The following is a 26,019-nucleotide window of genomic DNA, read 5'->3' on the forward strand; positions in this document are numbered from 1 at the left end:
CTACCACCTAATGCATCACTGACAATTATAGTCAATACACACAAATATGGTACAATACAATGGTAGTAATTTGATGTCCTATTTAATTCCTCATATGGAAAGTTCTATGTGTTTTACACAAATTAATAAATTTAGCCTGACAACACCACTGTAATTTATATAATTATTATTCCTATTTTCCAGATGAAGAAACAGAGACAGACAGATTAAGTGACTTCATCAGGATAACAAAAAGTTTGCAAGGAACAAAACCCATGTCTTCTGACCCTTAGTCATGAGTTTGAACCATACAACGATCCTTTCTCCCCAAAATTCTAACATAGTATATGAATAGCATCTATAGTTGTGTTAGGTGTAAGGTGAATAGGATTGTGATAATCTTATTTCAGGGGAAATATCTGGAAACATGGAAAAACAGAAGGCTCAAGAAGCAGGATTATACCAAGAAACTACATGATTTAGATAGAGGGGGAGAAAGAACCTGTATCACTGCTGTCATCTGACAATTACTGATTCTCTCAGTATTAGAAAGACTGATAAGCTTGGTAGTAAACTTGGCTGATCCTCTGGTAGCAGTGAAAGCTCGGAAATAGTCAGATCATCATGGAATGATGCACCAACCAAATCTCTTAGAAGGTGCTTGAGGGGGAATGTTTCTTCTTCTTCTTTAGTGCAGATTAAAATGGAATAGAATAGTTCAGCAGATATATGTCCTATGTTTGCACTTAGGGCACGTAGGTTGCTTAGAGAGATAATAACAAACCTTACAATGTCAGAGGCCTATTAAACCACTTTTCCAGCTCTGCTCTATATTGAGTCATAATTTCAACAATAAAGTACAAACTAAGCACTCTTCTTAACAATTTTTAAACAAAAATATATTTGTAAAATGTGACAGTAAAGGAACTTCTCTAGAGAAACTGGAAAAAGTGGTTACAGATTTGACGCAGGCAGTGGGAAAAAGGAACTCAGGGTGAGCTATTAAATATTACACATATCCTCAGACTCAGGCATGAGAGGCTCATCCATGGACACTTGTGTCTTAAATTTTAATCTGTGGCAGGGAAAGTTATTGGATTCAAATGCCTCAACACTTGCAGGATAAAGATGGGCAGCTGTGTGAAGTTGATTAATGTTGGGATAAAAAACTTCCAGACTTTGTTACTGTGACACAGTAGGGAGTGGGGCGGATTGACCTAGGAATGTCATCTAGTTTTACTGGGACTGTCTGCACTGGGGATGGGAGAGCAGGGGATGACTTTATTTGAGGGACGATACCTGAGCCTGTAACCTGAGCCAGGAGGGGGGTGGGGCCAGGTGACACCTTTGCCCGGAAAACTGGACAAAGGTGAAAGAAGGAGCCGGGGGGAGGGGAGTGAGTCGACTGGAGGGGGTTTCAGTTTTGGGCTGGCTGGGAACCCCAGGTCTGGGGTCTAAGCTCCTTGCCCCCCCAAGAGGGACCTGGCTGAGGGGTCCTGGTTGTACCTACAGGCCCTACTTGGGACTGTGTTCCTGGCATCTAATAAACCTTCTGTTTTACTGGCTGGCTGAGAGTCATGGTGAATTGCAGGAAGTGAGGGTGTAGGGCCCTGACTCCCCCACACTCCGTGACAGTTACCTCTAGGTCACTGGTTTAGATCTAGCCCTAACTGGTGGTTGTTACCATCTGATGAAACTTCAGTGGTGTCAATGATCATAGTACAGAATCCAAGTGCTATATTCTGAAAAAAAGCCATAGTCATCATGGGCATTCTTTTTGACAGTCTCAAAGAGGTCAAACATTGAACAGGAATGGAGATAATTATTTCCATAAGCAGACCCTCCAGCATCCAGTTGAAATACTAAGGAACTGGTGGGGCAAGTGTGGGGAAATTTGCATGACTGCTTCTCATTCTATAGTGGTTCTATGCATAAACTGAGGACTTCAATTTCCTGGGCTAGAAAATTGGCACCTTTTGCAATTATTGAATTGTCTTGATAAAATAAAAATGAAAAATAGAAATTAATCTTAATTTTCAAAAAGTTTCAAAAGTGTCTCTATTGTCACAATAAATAGAATAAAATATTCTACTTCTTTCACATTTGAAACTTACAACCTTCCATCAAGTTTCGTATCTACTATTACAAGGTTGTATATGGTACTATAAAGGAATCAAATTTAGATAAATCAATGCTAAAATGGAAAATAAAGTCACAACTCATCTTGATAAATATAAAATAGACCTACCTCTTTGCTTTCCTCTAGATCTGACTCGCTGCTAAACTCTTCTGTATTTAAATTTTCAAAATCTGATTCCCCAACAGCAATTGGTACTGTCACAGTGAGGCTTGGATTGTTTATGAATGACATGTAATCACTTTCATCGATGACATATTTTTCCACGCTGCTGCCTACGCCACTGGTAGTTCCATTCCCATCTTTAAGATAGTTAAGGTCTTTACCTATTTCTATGACAGTATGGTTGGAAATGCAGCTGTCTTTTTTGTTGTTTAGATCTTCAAGAGACTTGATTTCATCTAAAGCTTTCTGTTTTCTAACAAAGGCTTTTTGGATGAATTCACGTGCTTTTCTTTTCACATAATCTATTCCCTTCTGAATCCTTGCCACTGCAATTTGGAGATTGTTCATTTCATTATCATCATCTGTAGCCGCAAGATTGTCTGAACTAAATGAGCTCAGCAGTAAGGCCAGAAAGAGATTGAGTACCTAAAAGACAGTAAGAAGAAAACATAGCTGATGTCTTATTTTTTAAGTGATGACAGTAATTACTTTATGTCATGTTTAATGACATAATTTTTACTTCACGATTAGCCGTAATATCAAACTATCTGAAGGCCATTCTTCCTAGTCTATTCCTGCTGTATTGTGCTGTTTCTTGCCAACAGCATTTCAGGTTGCAAATCCCCACAAAATGCACTTGGCTAGATGACAATTAAGGTGAAAACCCAGGTCCCAGAAGTTGAGCCCCACTCTGTATGAGCTCTTTGCACAATAGTGTGCATGGGACAGGTGAAGGCATGTGCAGAGAGGCTGAGAGAGGGTGGCAGTAGAGCCACTCTCTGCCCTGAAGGGGGCTATAAAGGACTCACAGAGGCTACTCCAGCCATTAGGACACAGTTGTGCAGTCATTCTGCAGCATGGGGATGGGATAATTTCTTCCTCCCCTCCCCCACCATACATCTACCCAGCTTCTTAGGCTGGATACTTAGCAAACCGTTGACCATTACGATTTAAAAAAAATATGACAATCAGAAAAATAATATTCAATAAATGCTACAGAAATAAATACTCATACAATGTAATGTATTGTGTTGAGTGTTCTAAGCCTAAAGAGTTATCTCTGAGCCTGTGTGTTCTGAGTGCTCGGAGCCTGAGTCATTTGAGATAATTACTTACATGTCTTAATGGTCTAGCCGATCCACAAGCAAGGGTCTAACCAGGTGACCCCATGGCAGGTATACAGGATCCCAATGAAAGTAACAACTCCAGTCTGCTCAGTGTCACTACCTTGTTGGGGATGCTCCCTGCTACCTGATGTAATGACAGAGACTACTCCTGCTCCAGCTCGTGCTCCTGCTCCAGCCTGTGTCTGCTCCTGCTCAAGCTACAGCCAGTCACCCGGCTGTCCTGACATACACGTACACTACACATACCATACAGACAGCGTATTCCTAGTATAGGCTGCTGTATATAAATCAATAAGAAATGTGTGAAAGAGTGTTCACAGAGCCATCAATTCACATTCCAGGTTCAATTATGATATGAACTGTCTTATTTTGATTAAAATATGAGATAAATTTGTATAGTTTAAATTTTAAAAAGTTGGCCCTTAACTCCTGTTAGTTCACCTCAGTTAAAATTAAAAGCATATTTTATAACATAAGGCATCATTTTTTGCAAAATAAATTAGGTACATACCACTAGGTTTCCAATCACCATGACCATCATGAAAACAATAAGGCACATGGCTTGCCCTGCAACCTCCATACAATCCCACATAGTCTCTATCCATTCTCCACATAACACTCGGAATACTATCAAGAAAGAGTGGAAGAAGTCATGCATGTGCCAGCGTGGAAGTTCACAGTCATTGGAGATCTTGCAGACACATTCCTTGTAGCTTTTACCAAACAGCTGCATACCAACCACAGCAAAAATGAAGACAATGATGGCCAGCACCAACGTCAAATTTCCCAAAGCCCCCACTGAGTTACCAATAATCTTTATCAGCATATTCAGTGTTGGCCAAGATTTTGCCAGCTTGAAAACTCGAAGCTGAAAAATAAGAGCAAAGGAGCACTGTTATTGATGCTGCTAATTATAATGAAATTATCAATGCATTTAAGATTTTCAGTTACCAAAAACCCATAACTGTAAAATGTCTCATTTAATTGTTACAACCTTTAGTCACCACATTTATGTTTTCATAGATGCTGGCCACGAAGGCTTAGCAGGTTTCTACAATAAGGCATGTACAGACTGAAGTCCTAATTCAAGTCCCTAACAGCCAAAAAATGTAGCCTTTCACTGAGGGCTTCAGTTACACCCAAATGCCAAAGAACCTCAGACTGTGCCTTTTTCTGTAACCACATAAAAAAAGAGAGAACCACTCTGTTGGGATCAGTAACACTACAATGAACATGCTCATCATATTCACTGATTTTCTCAAGGATATAGCTCCCATAGATAAAGTGCAGATGACTAGTTGCTAACAAGCTACATAGAACCAAAAAGACAATGGGCCAAATTCATCCCTGGGATAAATCACTGAAATCAGTGGAATTATCTCAGGGTGACTTGGGCCCTACGTCCTTTGAAAAATTCATAATATAAAAATACATTTTGCTTTCAGTTCAATGAAAGAGAATACTCACTAACAGCATATATATAGGAAGGGGATTTGTCATCTGGAGTGAAGCACCCAGCTATTATAAAAGAAATGTTGGTAAAATTTTCAAAAGCACCCAAGTGACTTAGGATCCTAAATCCCACTTTCAAAAGTGATTTAGACTTGTAAGATCCTAAATTTCACTGAAAGTCAATGGGACTAAGGCTCTGAAGTGCCTAAATCACTTTTGAACATGGGACTTAGGCACTTTTGAAAATTTTACCCTGTCTCATTAAATCCACCTGAGAAAAAGATTTTGTCTCCTTTATTCCCCCAAATTCACTTCCTCCTGTCACATCCTGGCGGAAGAGTACTGGATGTAATTGCTGCTAGAATGCATCATTGATGCTCCTGCAGTTGTTTTTCAGTGATGTTAGGTCTGGGTTGACCTCACAAGTTTGGAAGGTTTGATAGAGTTACAATGTTTATTCCAATTGCATGAAATTCCTTTTTGGTTTCAACCAGGCCTGCAACCAACGGTGTATTTTAGTATTTCCTCTCGGCTGAAATGCAGAGGAGCAAATGCATATAAATTAAACAAACAAACACTTGTGTGTTGTTGTTTTTTTAAATCAAGCCTCAAAAAAGTTCTGGTTGGGATTATTTCAGGAATTGGGCTAATGGTATTTGTTATTTCATTTGAATTGGTTCATACATTTCTAGTTGTACACAAACAGTATTGCCAACCTGAAGCATTCAAAAATTATTAATCTGTTTAAAAAACATGAGATTGGCTTAAAAATAATTGGATTTTTAAAAAAATGGTAGATTGTTTTTATTTGTCTTCTGCTTTCTGAGCTGTTAGGATACATTCAGTTCATATTTTCAAACTTTTCTCCACAACACGGAGAGCTAGAAACTTACTTTTACTTATTTAAATGAAAGCTAAAATTCTTCCATTATCACTTGATTCCATGAGCTGGAGTTTCAAGAAAAACATTAAGTTCTATGAGACTTGTGATATAATCATGAGAACCGGCAGCAATGCACAAGTTAAATACTGACCAACTCAGCTTCTTTGAGCTAAATTTATTGAACCTTCTTAAGAAGATTCATAGTATCCCCGATTTCACTGGTAATAATGGCAGCATGCAAATATTCATTATGAAAGATGTTATACACAAGGAAGAATGTTAATTACATTGTATTTGCTACGTGACAAGATTCTAATTAAAGTTGCCAAAGTAATTTAATTTGGCAACCTATTTACAGAGCAAGATCTGAGCTCCCCAAATTCTCTCATTGAGGGTGATCAGCACCTAACAGGATCAGCTCAAAGATAATCACTCTTTGTTTTTTTCCAGGAATTATTTTGTTCAAGAGACACTGTAAGGTAGACTAAGCCCCAGATGTATAATGTATTAATTTTAGAATAAAATGATTTTGCAAAACTTAATAGCCCAAAGCCCTAAGTCCCTATTCATTCTTTACTGCCATTGAATACAATTAGTTTTACCTAAGTAAAAAAACCAGGATTTGCCTCAGTATTAATATAAATATTTTCATGATTTAAAAAAACTTAAAACCAGTTTTTGATAGGACCGAAGCATTTTCCTGCACTGTTTACAATCCAAATAGTATAGCATTGTGTTATTGTACGAAGATCAAGATATGAAACTAAGTAGAAACAAAAAGTAAACAAACCAGGCTATTTTCACTGGTGAAGTGAAAAAGAAATTTGTTACTCTATCATTTTGTTTCTGTTCACTACGTCTCTCTTCATTTATCACTAATGGATAATACCTCCCTCCTGTGGAATATGGAGGCAGTTCAATGGTGTTGCTGGAGGCTATTTAACTCGGGCCACCAGAAGAGTTCTTCTAAATAGAACTCCAGCAACTGATTATTAGCATTAAGACACAACTTGATAGACTATATAAATAACATTAAGGTAATTATATATCCAACTCTTGATTCAGAGGAAAACTTGTAATAAATTGTATTCCAGTAATTTACCAGACTATCAAGGTTTGCTGAATGAGGAGAGAAGGTACTAATAGAAAAAAAATTATCAGGTAAGAAATTTCTCATTCTCCTGCACACCTTCTCTCCTCATTCATCACTAATGGGATGTAGCAAGAAGTGAATCACAGAGGGAAGGAAAGCGTAAGCAGAGTTTTAATTATTATTAGGGTAGAATGACAGACATAGACGTTTTCTCCATACAGTGCAAGATCTTTGTAATTTAAGGAATTATTTGGGAACCAACCCAACAACACCTTCCTAGTACCAATGGAAACCTGTTTCACAAATCTTCCTCAGATGAGGCTCAAACACTTTTCCCCACAAGGATCTCAAGGACCCACTGGTCTGAGGCCAGCCGACCAAGCATGTGCTTGGGGTGGCACCTTGGGGCGGGGTGGCGCTCGGGAGTTTTGGGGTTTTTTTGGTTCGGTGGGGCAGCGCTGGAGGATTTTTTTGTTTGTTTTTGTTTCGGATGGGTGGCGCTCGGAGGGGGGAGCAGAGGCTTGGGTGGCGCAGCGCTGGTGGGGCGGAGCTTCGGGCGGCACGGCGCTGGGGAGGGCAGGGGCTTCGGGTGGCATGGCGCTTGGGGGGGCAGGGGCTTTGGGGAGGCGGGCGGCACGGCGCTGGGTGGGGGCTTCGGCAGCACGGCGCTCGGGGGAGCAGGCGCTTGCCTGGCGCGGCGCTCGGGAGGGTGGGGCTTCAGGCGGTGCTCAGGGGCTTCAGGCGGCGCAGCACTCAGGGGGGTGGGGGTTTGGGCGGCACAGCGCTGGGTGGGGCTTCAGCGGTGCGGCGCTGAGGGGCAGGGGCTTGCCCGGCGCGGCGCTCGGGGGTGGGGCTTGGGCGCAGTGCTTGGGGAGGCGGGGCTTGCCCAGCACGGCGCTCGGGGCAGGGCTTCAGGAGGCGCGGTGCTTGGGGAGGCGGGGCTTGCCCAGCACGGCGCTCGGGGGCAGGGCTTGGGCGCGGTGCTGGAGGGGGCTTCAGCAGCGCGGCACTCGGGGGGGCGGGGGCTTGCGTGGCGCGGTGTTCGGGGGCGGTGTTCGGGGCGGTGTGGCGCTTGGGGGCGGGGCTTCGGGCAGCACGGCGCTTGTGGGGGATGTGTTACGGGGGGGGCGGTGCTCTTTTTTTTTTGCATGGGGTGGCAAAAAAGTTAGAGCCGGCCCTGTCTGAGGCTATCCAAAAAAATGGTTACCTACTTCTTGTAACTGCTATTCTTTGAGATGTGTTGCTCATGTCCATTCCAAAGTAGGTGTGTGCGTGCACCGCATGCACAGTTGTTGGAAGATTTTTTCCCTAGCGGTACCTGTCGGGTTGGCTGTGAACCCCCTGGAGTTGCGCCTCTATGGTGGTATATATAGGCCCCTACCAACCCGCCACCACCTCAGTTCCTTCTTGCCAGATATTCTGATGGAAGGGAGGCGGATAGGTCTTGGAATAGACATGAGGAACACATCTCAAAGAACAACAGTTATGAGAGCTAGGTAACTGTTTTTTCTTCTTCTTCATGTGTTTAATCATGTCAATTCCAAGTAGGTGACTCCCAAGCCTTACGTAGGAGGCAGGATCGGAGTTCATGGATTCGCTGATTGTTGCACCGCTCTCCTGAACGCTGCATTGTCTCTGGCCTGCTGTGTAATGGCATAGTGCGACAGACATAAAGGTGTGGATCGGTGACCATGTCACTGCTCTGCAGATGTCTTGAATAGGAACTTGTGCCAGGAACGCTGCTGAAGATGCCTGTGCCCTTGTGGAGTGTACCATCAGCGTACGGGCAGTCATAACACGCCTGAATACAGGATGTAATCCAAGAAGAGATCCTTTGGGACAAGACTGGAAGCCCCTTCATCCGCTCCTCAACGGCAATGAAGAGTTGCGTTGATTTCCAAAATGGCTTTGTTGTTTCAATGTAGAAGGCTAATGCTTGTCTGACATCCAGTGAGTGAAGCATTCATCCCCTGTTGCTAATTCGTGGCTTACGAAAGAACATAGGGAGAAAAATGTCCTGGTTCACATGGAATTGTGAAACTCCATTTGGGAGAAAAGCAGTGTGTGGACACAACTGCACTTTGTCCTTATTGAAGACCGTGTACGGAGGCTCCGAAGTTAAGGCCTTAGGCTCAGACACCCTCCTGGCTGAAGTTATAGCCACCAAGAACGCTATTTTCCAGAAGCATGTTGCTAAGGGCTTGAAAGGAGGTCCCATCAGTCTAGAGCAGGGGTGGACAAACTACAGCCCATGGCCTGTGTCTGGCCTGTCAGACTTTTTAATCCGGCTCTCACCTGCCCAGCGCTCTGGGCGGGGAGCGGGGTTGGGGGCTTGCCCCACTCTGCCTGCCCAGTGCTCCCATCAGGGAGTGGGGTCAGGAGACTTGCCCCATGCCGCCTGCTCGGTGCTGCGGTCAGGGAGCGGGGTCAGGGGCTTGCCCCGCTCCAGCGCTCCAGCTAGGGAGCAGGGTTGGGGGTTTGATGAGGTGGGTGAGCCTGAATGATAGGGGGGTGGGCCTAGCGCAGCGTCTTTTCTGATTTAAAAAACCACTTGCCATCGCAGCTCTTTTGAAAATGAGGCCCTTCGGGGATGCTGCAGGAATGACATTATTTTGTCTTTGCATGAAGTATGTACTGCAGTACACTGAAAAGTTTTAGCTAACATACAATTTGTGTTCAGACAGGAGCAAAATTGTGTGGTAAAATCAACAAACAGAAAATTACAGTAATGTAATTTTCTAACAGTGCATTCTTCAACAGAATTATTTTAATAAGATGTTTAAAGAAACTTATGTTGTCCCTGTTTGAATATGAATTGTTAATTTTGTGATCACTCATGGCTCGCCATACAATTTCCATACCCAGATGTGGCCCTCAGGCCACAACGTTTGCCCACCGCTGTTCTAGAGAGCACCAGGTTGAGATCCCATGGGGGAATTGGCTGCCTTACTTGAGGGTACAGCCTCTCTATGCCTTTGAGGAAGTGACACACCATGGGGTTTGCAAAAACAGTGACCAATTGAATTGGGGTAGAAAGCTGAGATAGGGGCCAGGTGAACCTTTACTGACAATACCGACAGACCTTGCTGTGTCAGATGCAGCAAATAGTCCAGGATAAAGGAAATCGATGACTGTAAGGGTGGAATGTCACTTTGTAATGCCCAAATCGAGAATCTTTTCCACTTGGCCAGATAGGTGGCCCTGGTGGATGTCTTTCTATTGCCAAGGAGGACTCCTCTAACAGGGTCTGAGCATGTGAGCTCCAAAGGGCTTAGCCACAGAGTTTCCATGCCATGAGATAGAGAGACTGCAGATTGGGGTGCTGGAGGTGGCCATGGTCCTGTGTAATCTAATCTGGGACCAGGGGCTGGGTTATCGGCATGTCCACTGACAGATCTAGAAGCGTGGTGAACCAGTACTGGCGTGGCCCCGTTGGTGCTATTAATATCAATGATGCTCCCTCCTTTCTGATCTTCAGCAGAACCTTGTTACAAGTGGGAAGGGCAGGAATGCGTATAGTAGATGGTCCTTCCAACAGAAGAGTATAGCATCTGCGAGTAAGCCTGGGCTGTGACCCAGGAAGGAGCAAAACTGGTGACACTTCCTGTTGTCTTTTGTTGCAAACAAATCTATTTGGGGAAACTTCCACTGTTGAAAGATGTTCATCACAACATCTGGGCAGAGGGAGTGATTGTGAAATGACCTGCTGAAATGATTGGCCAGTTCGTTCTGGGATGCTGGAAGGTACAATGCCTCTAGATGTATTGAATGGGCGATACAGAAATCCTGCAGCTCGAGGGCTTCCCAATACAGGGGAGAGGCGCAAGCACCACCCTGTCTGTTTATATAGAACACTGCTGTCGTGTTGTTGGTCAACACCTATACACATCTGCCCTCCAGATGGGCCTAGAACGTCTGACAAGCAAAGCGGACTGCTCTTAGCTCCCTGAAGTTGATATGCTGCGAAAGTTATGCCTGGGACCAGAGGCCCTGAGTCCAGAGTCCTCCTAAGTGCACTCCAATCCCATTGCCAACACATCTATGACTAGAGACATCGAGGGTTGGGGGCTGGAGAAAGTCACTCCCGCGCACACCGCTTGTGGGTTGATCCACCACAGGAGGGATTCAATAACTGGAGGAGGAAGTGTAACTAACTTGTCTAGGCTGTCTTGGGATGGCCTGTATACTGAGGCCAGCCAGACCTGCAAAGGCTGGAGCTTAAGTCTTGTGTGCTGTACTACATACGTACAAGTGGCCATGTGACTGAGCAGCTTTAGGCAAGCTCGGGCCATAGTCGTGGGGTATTACCGTAAGTCCTCTATGATGGCGCCCATACTCAGAAAACAAGACTCCAGAAGGAATGCTTTGGCTTGACCTGAGTCTAAGAGAGATCCAATGAGTTCTATTCACTGCGCAGGGATTAGAGCTGATTTCGGCACATTCAGTATTAGTCCGAGCTCTTTGAAAGTGTACTGTATGAGGTTCACGTACTGTTCCACTTGGGCTTTGGTACAACCCTTGACAAGCCAGTCATCTAGGTATGGAAAAATTGTTCCTGTTGCCGCCTTGGGAAGGCAGCAACAATGGACATGCTGATAGCCCGAAGGAGAGAACTGTGAACTGATAAAAAACGGTTACTTACCTTTGTAACTGTTGTTCTTCGAGATGTGTTGCTCATATCCATTCCAGTTAGGTGTGCGCGCACCGCGTGCACGTTCGTCGGAAGATTTTTACCCTAGCAACTCTCAGTGGGTTGGCTGAGCGCCCCCTGGAGTGGTGCCATTACGGCACCTGATATATACCTCAGCCGACCCACCCGACCCTCAGTTCCTTCTTGCTGGCTACTCCGACAGTGGGGAAGGAGGGTGGGTGTGGAATGGATATGAGCAACACATCTCGAAGAACAACAGTTACAAAGGTAAGTAACCATTTTTTCTTCTTCGAGTGCTTGCTCATATCCATTCCAGTTAGGTGATTCCCAAGCCTTACCTAGGCGGTGGGGTCGGAGAGAGATGTGGCGGAATGTAGGCCCACGGAGCCAAAGGCTGCATCATCTCTAGATTGCTGGACTAGAGCATAGTGAGAAGCGAAGGTATGAACCGATGACCAGGTTGCCGCATGACATATTTCTTGTATTGGAACATGAGCCAGAAAGGCAGCTGATGAAGCCTGGGCTCTGGTAGAGTGGGCGGTGAGATGGCTTAAGGGAACACGAGTTAAGTCATAGCAGGTGCGTATGCACGCTGTCAGCCACGAGGAGATCCGCTGTGATGAAACGGGAAAACCTCGCATCCGGTTGGCAACTGCAACAAACAGTTGGGGGGACTTGCAGAATGGTCTTGTCTGATCTATACAGAAAGCCAGCGCCCTACGAACATCGAGAGAGTGAAACCGTTGCTCGCGTGAGGATGCATGCGGCTTCGGAAAGAAAACCGGGAGGAAGATGTCTTGATTGTTGTGGAAAACCGATACCACTTTTGGGAGGAACGCTGGATGCGGACGTAGCTGCACCTTGTCCTTATGAAAAACAGTATAGGGCGGGTCCACCGTGAGCGCTCGCAGCTCAGAGACCCTTCTAGCCGATGTGATGGCTACCAAAAAGACTGTTTTCAAGGACAGGTACAGCAGCGAACAGGTGGCCAACGGCTCAAAGGGTGGAGACATGAGCCTGTTGAGGACCAGGTTGAGGTCCCAGGTTGGAGTCGGGTGACGTACTTGAGGGTAGAGGCGCTCAAGGCCCTTCCGGAATCTAGCGGACAATGGATGAGAGAAAACCGTGTGTCCACCCTCGCCTGGGTGGAAAGCGGATATGGCCGCTAGGTACACCTTCAGTGAGGACAATGCTAGGCCTTGCTGCTTCAGGGACCAAAGGTAGTCGAGGACAACCGGGATAGGGAGCTCTGAAGGGCAAGCGTTGCGCGCCTGAGCCCAGCAAGTGAAATGCTTCCACTTGGCTAGATAAGTAGAGCGAGTGGAAGGCTTTCTGCTGCTCAATAGGACATGTTGTACAGGGGCCAAGTAGCGCAACTCCGATTCGTCTAGCCACGCAGGAGCCACGCCGTGAGATGGAGGGCCGTCAGGTCGGGTGACGGAGATTGCCGTGATCTTGGGTTATGAGATCCGGATGAAGCGGCAGGGGAATCGGACTGGCTATGGAGAAACGGAGCAGCGTGGTGTACCAGTGCTGTCTGGCCACGCTGGCGCAATCAAGATGTGCTCTGTCCTGGCGGAGCTTTATCAGGACTCTGTGGACTACGGGGAACGGGGGAAATGCGTAGAGCAGATGACGATTCCATGGCAGGAGGAATGCGTCCGACAGGGATCCCCGTGACAGGCCCTGAAAGGAGCAAAAGTCGTGGCATTTCCGGTTCGCTCGAGAGGCGAATAGGTCTATCTGGGGAAACCCCCACTGTTGGAAAATTGCACGAGCAACGTCCAGTCGCAGCGACCATTCGTGGCACAGAAAAGATCTGCTCAGGCGATCTGCTAAGGTGTTCTTCACGCCTGGGAGGAAAAACACCACTAGATCTATCAAGTGGGCTATGCAGAATTCCCACAGTTGCATCGTCTCCAGACAGAGTGGAGAAGAGCGAGTTCCCCCTTGCTTGTTAATATAATACATGACCGTTGTGTTGTCCGTAAAGACTGAAACACAACGGCCGCGGAGTTGGTTCTGGAACACCTGGCAGGCGAGGCGTACTGCGCGTAGCTCTCTGACGTCGATGTGAAGCTTCAACTCCTGTGATGACCAGAGGCCCTGCGTGCGAAGATCGCCGAGGTGAGCACCCCATCCGAGGGACGAGGCGTCCGTCGTCAGGGAAAGCGAGGGCTGAGGCAGATGGAATGGCACCCCGGCACACACTTGGGATGGGGCCAGCCACCAGTCCAGGGAGCGAAGGGTGCTCTGTGGAACGGTGAGCAGGGTGTCTAGAGGATCCCTGTTCGGGCGATACACGGAGTTGAGCCATGTCTGGAGGGGGCGAAGGAGCGGAAAAACCTGGTGCCGAGATGCCGACTGATCTTGTTTCCCTGCGTTCTGGTGATCGGTGCCGGGAGGCAGCGCAGCAGCGAGAGCGAGATCGGGACCTACGACCGGCCCGGTGCCGGGAGGTCGACCGTGATCTCCACTCGCGGTGCCTAGAATGTCTCCGAGAGGCACTGTGTCCGCAGCGGTACCGGGATCTGGACCGGTGCCGCGAGTGCCGAGTTGGGGAGCGAGAGAACGACCGGTGCCGTGAGTCTGACCGGTGCCGCGTGGCAGAGCGGTGCCGGGACTGCGAGCGGCGTTGAGATTTGCGGCGGGAAGGAGATCTTCGGCGGGACCGGGAGCATCCGTGCGAACGGGAGCGGTGCTGGTCCGACTCGGTGCCAGGAGGTGGTTTGAGCAAGGACGGCTTGCCAATAGAATGGAGCGCCCGCACCGGCAGTGCCGGGGGCAGAGGCACTGCCGAGTCCGTCAAGGCAATAAGGTCCTTTGCCACTGCGAAGGCCTCTGGAGTTGACAGCATCTGTAGCTCTACCACGGCGGGTGCCGGGGAGGACACAGGTTCCAGACTCGACGGTCTCTGATGGACCGGAGTCGACGGTACCGGAAGAGTGGTCGGTGCCGGAGTAATCTGCGCCGCGGCAGGTTTCGGTGCCAGGCGGTCTGGTCGGGGCACACTCTGCGGTGTTGAAGCGGGCGGGGCCGAGGGAGCCGCGGCCTTCGCTTTTTTCGCCTTCGGCGAGAGGGAGCATCTCGTGGCCGATTTTGGTGCAGACGGCGCTCGCGGTTTGTGCAGAGAAGAGTGGCCTGGTGCCGAGGAGGTGCTTCGAGAGTCCGATGGAGTGGCGGACGGTGCCGAAGCTGGAGGGGTTAAGGCTGCTTCCATGAGGAGCTGTTTGAGCCTGATGTCTCGCTCCCTCTTGGTGCACGGCTTGAAAGCCTTGCAAATGGGGCACTTAGTAGATAAGTGCGACTCCCCCAGGCACTTTAAACAGGAGTTGTGTGGATCTCCTGTTGGCATAGGCCTGTGGCAGGCCGAGCACGGCTTGAAACCCGGGGAACCGGGCATGCGCTCCGGTCCCGGGTGCGGGAGAGGGCCTAATCCCTGAACCCGCTAACTAATAATACACTAACTAACAAACTAGTAAAGAAAATATAAACGAACTATATACAGAATAACAAAGAGGATATCTATGAGGAAGCTAGGGAAGTGGAGGTCAGCTACGCCGCACTCCACTGTTCCAACGATCGACACGGGCGGTAAGAAGGAACTGAGGGTCGGGTCGGGTGGGTTGGCTGAGATATATATCAGGTGTCGTAATGGCGCCACTCCAGGGGGCGCTCAGCTGACCCACTGAGGGTTGCTAGGGTAAAAATCTTCCGACGAACGTGCACGCGGCACGCACACACCTAACTGGAATGGATATGAGCAAGCACTCGAAGAAGAATGGGTGTTCTTGACCACAAAGCAGAGGAACTGCCTGTGAGTTGGCACAGTCGACACATGGAAGTATGTGTCCTTCAAGTCGAGGGCGGTGTACTAATCCTCCGGATCCAGGGAGGGAATAATGGAAGCCAGAGAGATCATGTGGAACATCAGCTTTTTCATGAATTTGTTGAGGTTCCGCAGGTCCAAAATTGGTCTTAACCCACCTTTGGCTTTCAGGATTAGGAAATATCGGGAATAGAAACTCTTGTCCCAGAACTTCTGAAGGACCTCCTCTACGACTCTGGCTTCTAGGAGCACTTGCACTTCTTGTATGAGAAGTTGGTTGTGAGGGTCCCTGAAGAGGAATGAGAAAAGGGGGTGGGAGAGAGGAAGGGAACAGAATTGGAGAGAATATCCCAATTCTACTGTGTGCAAGACCCACTGATCTAAGGTGATCTGGGCCCAGGCCTGGTAAAAATGGGGTTGACGATTCAAAAACGTGGAGAAGGATCCGGGATTGTGACTGTGCGTCGCCCCTGGGCACACCTTCAAGAGTTTTGCTTGGGATCTGAAGACTGTCTCGCCGAGCTCTGGCCCTGGTTGGAAGATGGCTGTGAAGGCCTTCGCCCATTACTCCTACCATGCTGCCTACTATAATCTTGTCTGAACTGAGAGGGGTAGAAGCATGGCGGAGGCTGAGGCTTAAAATGCTTTCTTTGTGGGGCTGGCGCAAGGAGCCACAGGGATTTTAATATTGCTCTTGAGTCTTTGAGACTGTGGAGCCTGGAGTCCGTTTGCTCTGCAAACAGACCCAAGCCATTGAAGAGCAAGTCCTGAATCATTTGTTGGTCCTCATGTGGAAGGTCCAAAACAAGCTCCTTCACATGGCTATAGCAGTGGACATCGTGAGTGTCGCTGAGTCCAATGCAGCTTGCAAGGAGGTCCCTGCAATAGCCTTGCCCTCCTCGAGGATGGCTCCAAAGTTGGAGTGAGTCAGCTGGGAGTAACTCCTTGAACTTGGACAATGTGTTCCCAGAGTTAAAATTATAGCGGCTGAGGACCGCTTGTTGACTGGCAATCCAAAGCTGGAGCCCCCCAGTGGAATAGATCTTATGGCCAAAATGGTCCAGCTTTTTTGCCTCCTTAAATTTGGGCATAGGACCCTGTTGCCCTGGTATTTCTTTTGTGTTTGCTGCTGCCACAACCAGAGTGCCTGGCTGAGGGATGGTGAATAGGTATTTGTACTTCTTGGAGAGTACAAAGTACTTCCTTTCCACCCACCTTGACCATGGGGGGAATGGAGGTGGGAGTTTGCCATAGGGTCTTCTTGGTGATATTCTGGATGATCTTGTTCAAGGGTAAGGCCACCCTTAAAGGACTCTCGGGAGTCAGGATGTCCACCAGGGGATCTGCTTCTTCTGACATCTCCTCCGCCTGGAGGCCCAGATTTTCGGCTACCCTTCTGAGTAAAACTCTGGGTGGACTCTATTGTCCATAGTCAGTAATGTGGCAGATGAACCCGCTACTGCCTCATCTGGACAGGAAGAGGATGCTGCCCTTAGCAGCACTGGGTCATCCTGAACCTCTAACTCGTGGAGGTCTTCTCGTGCTGATCTCGGTCTGGGTGCCAGCCTTGGTGTCAGCCTCAGTGATGGTGATGAGAGTGGTGTTGGCTCCATCCGGAGATGTACAATTCTGGCTCTGAACCCGACCTTGGTGATCACGACAGTGCCGAGTGGAATGGTGCCGAAGAGTGGTGCCGAGGGGAGGTGACCAGTGCAGCATCGTGGCCGGTTTGCCCTTAGAAAGCATGCCTCCTCTATGCCGTGCGAGTGCTGCCAGTGCCGGGGACTGCGGGGCTGTCATCGCTATGAGGTTCCTGGCAGCCTCAAATGTGTCTGGGGTGAATGGAAGATTCAACTCCCCCATTTGGCTCTCCCACACTGGGGAGTCCAATGGGACTGGACTCGACAGACCTGCCTGTGAGGCCAGAGTCAGCGTTGCCAGTTTCGCTGGAGCAGAGGCTGAGTGTCCTGGCACAGGACGCACTCCATGGGCACCCTCGTGCTGCACTACTCTCATTGTGTGCGAACACACCCTTGTGGCTCTCTTCTACTTTTTGTGCAACATCGGCGAGTGCAAGCAATGCCAGGAAGCCACAGAGCTCATCTTCTGTGCTGGAGAATGCTGGTGCTATGGGTCTCTAGACCCGGAGTCCTTTGTTGGCACTGCAGCCTCCCTCACTGAGGCCAATACGGGCTGTGCCAGCTGGGGACAAAGAGCGGACTCCATAAGGAGAAGTTTTAACTTAAAGTTCCTCTCCTTCTTGGTTCTTGGGTGGAAGCCTTTACAGATTTTACACTTGCCAGTCTGGTGGGCTTCTCCCAAGCACTTTAAGCAGGAGGGTCTCCCCTGGGCATAGGCTTCTGGCAGTACCCGCACGGTTTGAAGCCTTGGGACTGAGAAAGGGGGCGGGGGGAGAGGAAGAACATGGAGGGAATAAACCCCAACAGAAACGTATCTAACTAACTATCCTATATTAAAGCCACTAACTAACTCTAATTAAGACTATTTACAGATACAAATAGGAAAGCTCACTAGGGGATCGCTTGCCATAGCAAGAGAGAGAAGAAGCAGCTCCAACAATCACAGGTGGTAAGAAGGAACTGAAGAGGCGGTGAGTCGGCGGGGACCTATATACATCGCCATGAAGGCACGACTCCAGGGGGCTCCACAGCTGACGCGATGAGTACCGCTAGGGGGAAAGCCTTCCAATGACTGTGCATGCGGTGCACACACGCATACTTGGAGTTGATATGAGCAAGCACTCGAAGAACAACCCAGGCTTCTTGGAAATAGGGAAGGAGGTTGCCAAAAGGAGGGTGGAAGGAGGAGGATCTGAAGGTGATCCAGCAAGACTCTAGATGTATGCATCAAAACTGTTGCTTGCTGAAGCCCCAGATTAGGGGGCAGCTGAGGAAGAAGCAGTGGTCATCTTTGGTGAAATTGCTGCCTCTTCCTCAGGCAATCTGAAGACCATTGCTATGGCTAGTACTGACAATATGGTCTCTGTCTCTAGAATGGTTGCTGTTGTCTTGGGTGCTTTTTTGGGGGGGCTGGGACATACAGTACCAAGGATCTTAGATTGGCTCTGTGGTCTGAATCAGAAGTCTGGTGACCTGGATCCCCAGTGGAATTCCAGATGCAAGCCAAGAAGACCTCCTCATCGCCATGGCAGAGGCCATCAACCTTTCTGCTGTGTTTGATGCATTAAGCACTGCTTTTATTACTGTTCAGGCCCTGGGCTGACTCTCTGTCATTAGGCACTTCAGTGCCTTGTGCCGGTCTTTCGGGAGTCTGTCCATTAAATTGGAAAGTCTATCCTGTAACAGAAATTGATATGCAGAGAGCAGTGTCGGAAAATTTGACACACTCATCTGAGAGATCTAAGCCCTTCAGGTCATTTCTCCTGAGGGGTAGATTAGTCTAGCCTTACAGCTTTGCAAGGCTGCCGTTAGGGGGTAGGAAGCAGGGCAATTGCCTGGGGCCCCATGCCACAGGGGCCTGGCATTGGGGAGCTTGGGCTTTAGCCCCTAGTGGTGGGGCTTTGGCTTTGGCTTTAGAAACACTGCAGAAATCCAATGTGTGAACAGGTGAGACGGGGTGGGGGCCTACTCCTTAGTTTCTGCTCTGGGCCCCAGTGAGTCTAACGCCTTCCCTCCTGCTTTGACCTCTCAAGGGCCATATGTAGTATAAGTATACTGGGAAGAGCATTAATGGAAATATTCAAACCCTTTAGCAGATGCCTGGTATCTCCTTTCTGCCTTTTTCAGTGTCACTGGGATTAAGGGGGTGAGGGTTTTCTAGATCAATGTGGATGGTTTGAGTAGTCCATTATTAACAATATGGTTAGTTACCCCATTGCAAGATATCCAGATACTTATGTTATTTCTTCTGGATGGCCTCCAGGGAGAATCTAGCATCTCTGCCATTATTTTAACAAGTCCTGGAAAGCCTTTAGCTCATTTATTGAAGCAGTGGATGGAAGATTAACTGCCTCATCTGAGGAGGAGGAGGATGAAATGGCCAGAGCCGGTGACTTTCTGTGGAGTAATTATGCCCACTATATTTGTCCTTTTCCTCATTTTGGCTATTCTATGGAGGAGAAGAGCCCATGAATAGGGGGTCTTTACCATGAAAATGTCCTTATACAGAACATGACTAAGCCAATTGGCAAAGAAAACTTACCAATACTAAGCTAAAAATAGCAATAAACTTCACAAACTGTAGGAGAACTAAGCTAGCTGCACACTAAAAGCAAGGAATGCAGATACTACAGGGTTCTATCTCACAGATACTATAGGGTTCCATCTTGCAGGCATCGGTGATAAGAAGGAATGGGGTGTGGTTGTGGCTACCCCACCCTTTATGCCTTTGGGTCTGGGGAATGAGAGGGCACTCAGGGCACCTATGCAGCCCCAGCAGACACTGATATTAAAAAGACTCCAATCTCACACTCCAAGAGTGGAATCTGTGTGGACAATCACTCAAAGAAGAAAGTCAGATTACCAATGCATTGTGAGGAAGATGCATGACCTACAGTAGATGCATGCAACTAGTGGCTAGGCAATTTAGCAGCTTTTAAAAAATGATGCAATGAACTTCTGACTCAGTAATGAGGATCTGCAGAATACTCGCTTTGGAGAAAATTAATGTACACCAGATTCATAATATACAAAATGAAAATTAAAAATGAAACAGTATATTTGTGTGTATAAAGTAAACATATAATGTAAAAGCCTGAATTGTTTACTAGTGTACTTACCAATCTGAATGATCTGAGAACAGATAATCCTTCCACATTTGCAAGACCAAGCTCCATTAAACTAAGGCTCACAATAAAACCATCAAAAATATTCCAACCTTCTTGGAAATAATAATAAGGATCCATAGCAACTATCTTGAGAAACATTTCTGCTGTGAAGATCCCAGTAAAGACCTAAAGGTAAAAGATAATCTGTTACTCTAATAATATTGAAGAACATTTTAGATAAAAATAATAGTGACAATTTTTAACAAGTTATGTGTGTCCAGTGACTCTTACCAAAATAGAAGGGCTTTCTATGATAAATCTACATAGCTTCTAAATATTTCTGTGACTGATTTGGCAATCAAATTCATAAGTGAAGCTAAAACATGCCTCACAACATTTAATTGCTAAATGGAAACCAGCAAAGAAGGGAAATAGGTCTTCTCTTCAAACTGCTAATAAGCATGTATGGAGATTGTCACACAGAACCCATTCTAGTTGTTCCTTCCTTTTCAAATGACATCTTTGCTCCATTTCTTGAGATAAGGCTAAACTTATTTGAGACCAGATTTTTCCATTTTGATATAGACTATATTGAGGATGGTGTGGAGCAACCTTTCTCCCAGGATGACCTCCAGAAGGCACTATCAACCCATGGCACCATCTTCTTCCAAGGTGGACTATGTTCTCCCCTGTGCATCTTTCCACATTGCTGTCCAGTGCACTGGGGTCAGAACCATGGCCCTCTTCCTGTTCCATCCTTTGGGGTTGCTAGCACATCAGGAAGAGTTAGCAGGAAGCAGTTTCTATACTTAGAAGAGTACAGGGACTGCAACTGCAACTCAATCATGGTCTATAATTATCTGATAGTAAAGGCCTCTGTAACCAAGCAGACAAAGATGTGACAAGATCCAACGGCTAGAAGGTGAATGTTGAAAAATTCAAACTAGAAATATGGTGAACGTTTTTAACAATAAGGGGGTAATTACCCCACTGAAACAGCTTACCAATGGGGTCTTTAAATCAAGACTGATTGTCTTTCAAAAAGATCTAATTCAGCTACAAGTTATTGCACTAGCTGCAGGAATCACCGGCTGAAATACCATGGCCGTGTTATACAGGAGGTCAGAGATTATCAAACTGTCCCTTTGAATTGTGTCTGCCTCTAGTGTAGGAGAGTACAAGGTGGAGGAGGTTGCTTCTGCCCTTCCTCACCCCTCCCCCCATCCAGGCACATTCTGACCCCAAATCTGGGTTCCACTGAAGAAGGAAGTACCTCACAAATAAGGCATAGGGGGTGTATTTTGTAACCAGATTGCAATTTATCAACAAGAGTGATCCTCTGTACTCTGTCACACTGATTACCATTTCTGGGAGCATGCCTTTCTGTAAATGAGATCCATGACAATTGAGAGAGCCATTCAAAATATCAGACAATTTTACAGGACTTCTGGTGTCTGCTCTTTATTTGTTCTAAAAATAGGAGAATTTTTTTGAAGGGGAATGAAATAAACGTTTTTATTAGCAGTCTGTATAGGCAAAATTGGAGATATGCTTTCGAGGTCTCTTACAAACACTGCATTAAAGAAAAGACAATCAATGTATCTTAAACATGCATAGTTAAACGGAGCTGCCTGTGAACATAGCACAGACTGTACAAAATATCTTTGTAAGATGTGTAAGGACACTTGATAATTCTTTTAAAGAGAAATGTATTTGTATATCACATGATACATTATGAAAGACTTACCAGATTTCCTACTGAAAGCACGTGACTAAACTGTTCCGTCATTGGATAATGCTCCATGGCCATAAACAATGTGTTTAAAACAATGCAGATAGTAATAGCAAGATCGACAAATGGATCCATCACAATCAAATTTACAATATGTTTTACTTTTAACCATGGAGTGCAGCAATCCCAGATCAAGCATGTGTTAGCAAATCTATACCAGCATGGTGGGCATTTCTGCCTGGATTCTTCAAGTTCTAGAGGGAAAAGTGTAAAACAAATTTTAAAAGATAGCTCTTTATTATATGTATCAAGTGGGTTTTGTTTTAAGGCCTAAGCATTCTTCTCAATGTTTAGGTGACAGAAATGGTATGATGAAACAGATCCCTTGAGACCCAGACTGATGGCCAGCCACATTATGCTTAGAAAAAAACCAAAACAGGTAAGTACTAATTATTTTCTCTCTCTCAAAAGATATGTCTGTCAGTCCTGTATATGTCAGACATAATAACAACAACTTCTGGAAGTGAGAACATAAGAATGGCTATACTGGGTCAGACCATAGGTCCTTCTAGCCCAGGATCCTGTCTTCCAACAGTGGCCAATGTCAGGTGCCTCAGAGAGAATGAACAGATAATCATCAAGTGAACCATCCCCTGTTGCCCATTCCCAGCTTCTGGCAAACAGAGGCTAGGGACACCATCCCTGCCCATCCTGGCTAATAGTCACTGATGGACCTATCCTCCATGAACTTATCTAGTTTTTTTTTAAACCCTGTTATAGTCCTGGCCTTCACAACAGCCTCTGGCAAGGAGTTCCACAGGTTGATTGCATGTTGTATGAAGAATTACTTCCTTTTGCTTGTTTTAAACCTGCTGCCTATTAATTTCATTTGGTGACCCCTAGTTCTTGTGTTATGAGATGGAGTAAATAACACTTCCTTATTTACTTTTCTCCACACCAGTCATGATTTTATAGACCTGTACAGTATCTCCCCCTTAGTCGTCTCTTTTCCAAGCTGACAAGTCCAAGTCTTATTAATCTCTCCTCATATGGCAGTTAAACTCCTGACCTAGTTGAGGTCAGGAGTTTAGCAAGATCATAAAAAAAATGAGGATATGGGACTATATGGCAATTCTTACATTTCTACCACATTCTGCTTCTTGTATGCCTTGAATATACAGTTTGTAATCCAACCTGAACACTGGGGCCTGAGCCACCTTCTTCTATTGTACTGTGTAGGGAAAGCAATTTATAGATTATAGGCATTTTGTAGGCATTTTGGTGCAGGGACTGTCATTTACTACTACAAATAATAATAATAAATGTAAATAATTAATAATAACAAAGTGCAGTGTGGATAATCTATATGAATTTGTCCTGAACTTGTATATTTTCACTGCCTTCACATGTCCATGTTATGCCATAAATTTTCTTGGCTATGATGAATTTGGAAAAAAAGAAAGCATCTCTCCGATGAGTTCTACTACATGCTGACAATATCTTTGGATGGAAATATTCTGGAATTCTCATAATCTTTTTTTCTGTGAAAAACATATGGTGTAATGGTGCAAATTCATCAGTTCCCCATTTCCTTCTGTAACTTCTAGGGGAAATGCTGCCTGCAGGTGATTCACATCTTTGTCCTTGGTTTGAATATCTAGTACTTCAATCACCTTCTGACACAGTATAGAACTTACCTGGGGGATGGGATGTGGCACATGCTCTCATTTCTTGAGTGAGTTTTTCTCTCAGGTTTATGAGACTGTTTTCCATGTCTAATAGCTAGATTGGCCCTATCAATGTCAGAATTGGAGAGACTCGGGGCCCAGATTGTAAGGAACCGTTACGCCTCATCACTGCCCTTGTTATCCACCAGTTATCCCAACAGAAATTGATGGAAGCATCATAGTACAAGAATACAAGAGAAGGATACATGACTGTTTCCCCATACAAGTCAAACTAATTAAATCATTTTGGAGGGATTTTATTTGCACTTGAGAGTCAGAGACAGGGTCACTTAGCCCATGCTGTTCTTTTATTTTATATCCAATGGCTGTCATGGCTGAGGTTGGGGTCTTCCCTGATCACTTCTAGTAGTATTTCTGTGACAAGAGTAGAAGAACCTGGTGATTGTCACTGACTGCATGAGTGGGCACCTCATCCGCTTGTCTGATAGTATCCTTTGATTGAAACCAGGGGAACCCAGTTGCTATCAGCATCTGTGCATTGTGCAGGAGGTCAGACTAGATGATCATAATGGTCCCTTCTGACCTTAAAGTCTATGATTCTATAAGTGGGATTCTTGCGTTGTTTGTCTCTAGACAAGAACCAAGACACATGAATATGCCCTTAACTTTGTCCTCTTGGCACATAAAACCTTTCCTTTGCCCATGTGATCTTGAGGTGCATGAGAGACATGCTTTTGCACTTTACTGTAAGAGGGGTGATGTGGTGCTGTTTTGTTTTAGTTATGATCTTTTGATTTTCAGATCCTATTTTGCACTGCTACCCAAGGTGAAAGCTGGTGCCAAGAGCCTCAGGTGGTAACAAAGCCAATTAAAACAAGCCTATAAAAGACCTACAACTTGACCTTTAGCTTTGAAGCAGTTAATTTTTTGTTTATTGTTTATTATCTAAAGTGGGTTCACTGTGTGGAAGGAAACAAAATCATTGATGGGGCTACTCATGTGAGTAAATTTACTCATATGCATGAGTCTTTTCAGGATCAGACCTCAAATTAAGCTCCAATCCTAAAACCATTCAAGCATTTGTGTAACTTTACTCATATGAATACTCCTCTTGACTTGAATAATTACATATGGTCATCCTTTATTATGATTTAATTAGAAACACTATGGCCTTGTCTACACTTCTGGCAGCATGTAGGGTACATGTGACTAACCACTGCAGTGAAAAGGAGGCTGTGAACACACTTCAGTGTGTAGCTTCACATGGCAATGAAAGGCTCTGGCAGAAGGGAGGCAGAGGGACACTACAATGCTAAAAATAGCAGTGTAGATGGTAAGAGGCACCTTTGGGGCATATAAAGAGTACGTAGCGTATATACCATAAAGTTCCAGCATGTCTTTACTCCATTCATCTAAGCAATGCCTCATCATCTACACTGCTATTTATACCTTGCTGGGGAGCATGCAGTGTCTGTATTCTACATAGTGCTGTAAGTCTAGATATAGCCTATATTGTTGGAGTGATATTTGTGTTGTTATTCTATCTGATCTCACATACTAAACATGTTTGAGCTGGGCCAGTGTTGGGATCCAAGACCTCAACAGAAAAGACAGCTGCTGCTCTTGAAGGCAAGAAGTTCTAAGGACCTGCTGGTGCTATTATCAATGTGGCTCCACAAGAGATAGAAATGGTGGGAATATTAGTGTAGGCACTGAAAATAGACCTGAGCAGGGTTGGGTTACTTGGCAGCTAGAACACCTGTAGCTGCTCTAGCTAGCATTCCAACCATTGCTGCCTCCCAACTGAATTGCATTTGTGAGAGTAATGGTGGGAAATCTTATGTAAAAATCTAGCATTGACACAGCCCTAGGCCTTGTCTACACCAAGAGCATTTTACTGGTACAGGAAAAATGGTATACTATAACGTCAATACACTCCTGATGTGGACACTTTGTACTGATATAATAAAATCACCACCATGAGTAAAACAAGCTATACCAGTCACCAGCTTTGCCAGTATAGCTTCATCTACACTAAGGACATCTACCAGCACAACTATGTCAGTCATGGATCACACCTCTTCACACCCTGACACCTATGTCAACAAAAATCCATAGTGAAGACCGATACTCAGTCACTTCCCTAAAGTCAAACAGGAAATCTGTGACAGAGCCAGGAGTAGAAGCCTAGTCTCCTAACTCACTGTACTGTGCTTTAGCCACAAGACCATCCCTTCCCATATACACTTCCAGGTGAACAAGTCAAGTGTTGCAGAGTTTTTCTCTAACCAGGTATATATACTATTTATATTTAGTCATATCAAACATCCCATGCTACATACCTTCCATTGTGTTTGTGAGTATGCTGGCTAAACTCATTGCTCTTTGCCTTGCACTGGGCTCTGCTAGGAAATCCATAGAAACATGGTAAGAACTTGTCCGTCTCTTTCTTAATTCTGTTTCTGTTGTCGTGCCCTGAAAATAAAATGCTGATAAAATAGACTATCACCATGTGTGTTGATTTAATAAGCAAACA

The 26,019-nt window shown here is 45.8% G+C and overlaps 1 protein-coding gene across 9 annotated transcripts in view; it reads right to left on the reverse strand.

Moving 5' to 3' along the window:
• SCN2A (sodium voltage-gated channel alpha subunit 2) overlaps positions 1 to 26,019 on the reverse strand; it is a 127,547-nt gene that overhangs the window by 50,471 nt on the left and 51,057 nt on the right. For all 9 annotated transcript variants that reach the window (XM_039495645.1, XM_039495641.1, XM_039495643.1 and 6 more), the window contains 5 exons: positions 25,826 to 25,958; positions 21,811 to 22,049; positions 20,076 to 20,249; positions 3,920 to 4,276; positions 2,228 to 2,707 (listed from right to left, as the gene is read on the reverse strand). In XM_039495645.1, the coding sequence (XP_039351579.1) occupies positions 2,228 to 2,707; positions 3,920 to 4,276; positions 20,076 to 20,249; positions 21,811 to 22,049; positions 25,826 to 25,958 (1,383 nt within the window). The remainder of the gene's footprint in view (positions 1 to 2,227; positions 2,708 to 3,919; positions 4,277 to 20,075; positions 20,250 to 21,810; positions 22,050 to 25,825; positions 25,959 to 26,019) is intronic.

Source organism: Mauremys reevesii, linkage group 11 (genome assembly GCF_016161935.1).
Source record: "Mauremys reevesii isolate NIE-2019 linkage group 11, ASM1616193v1, whole genome shotgun sequence".
Classification (NCBI taxonomy): Eukaryota; Metazoa; Chordata; order Testudines; family Geoemydidae; genus Mauremys; species Mauremys reevesii.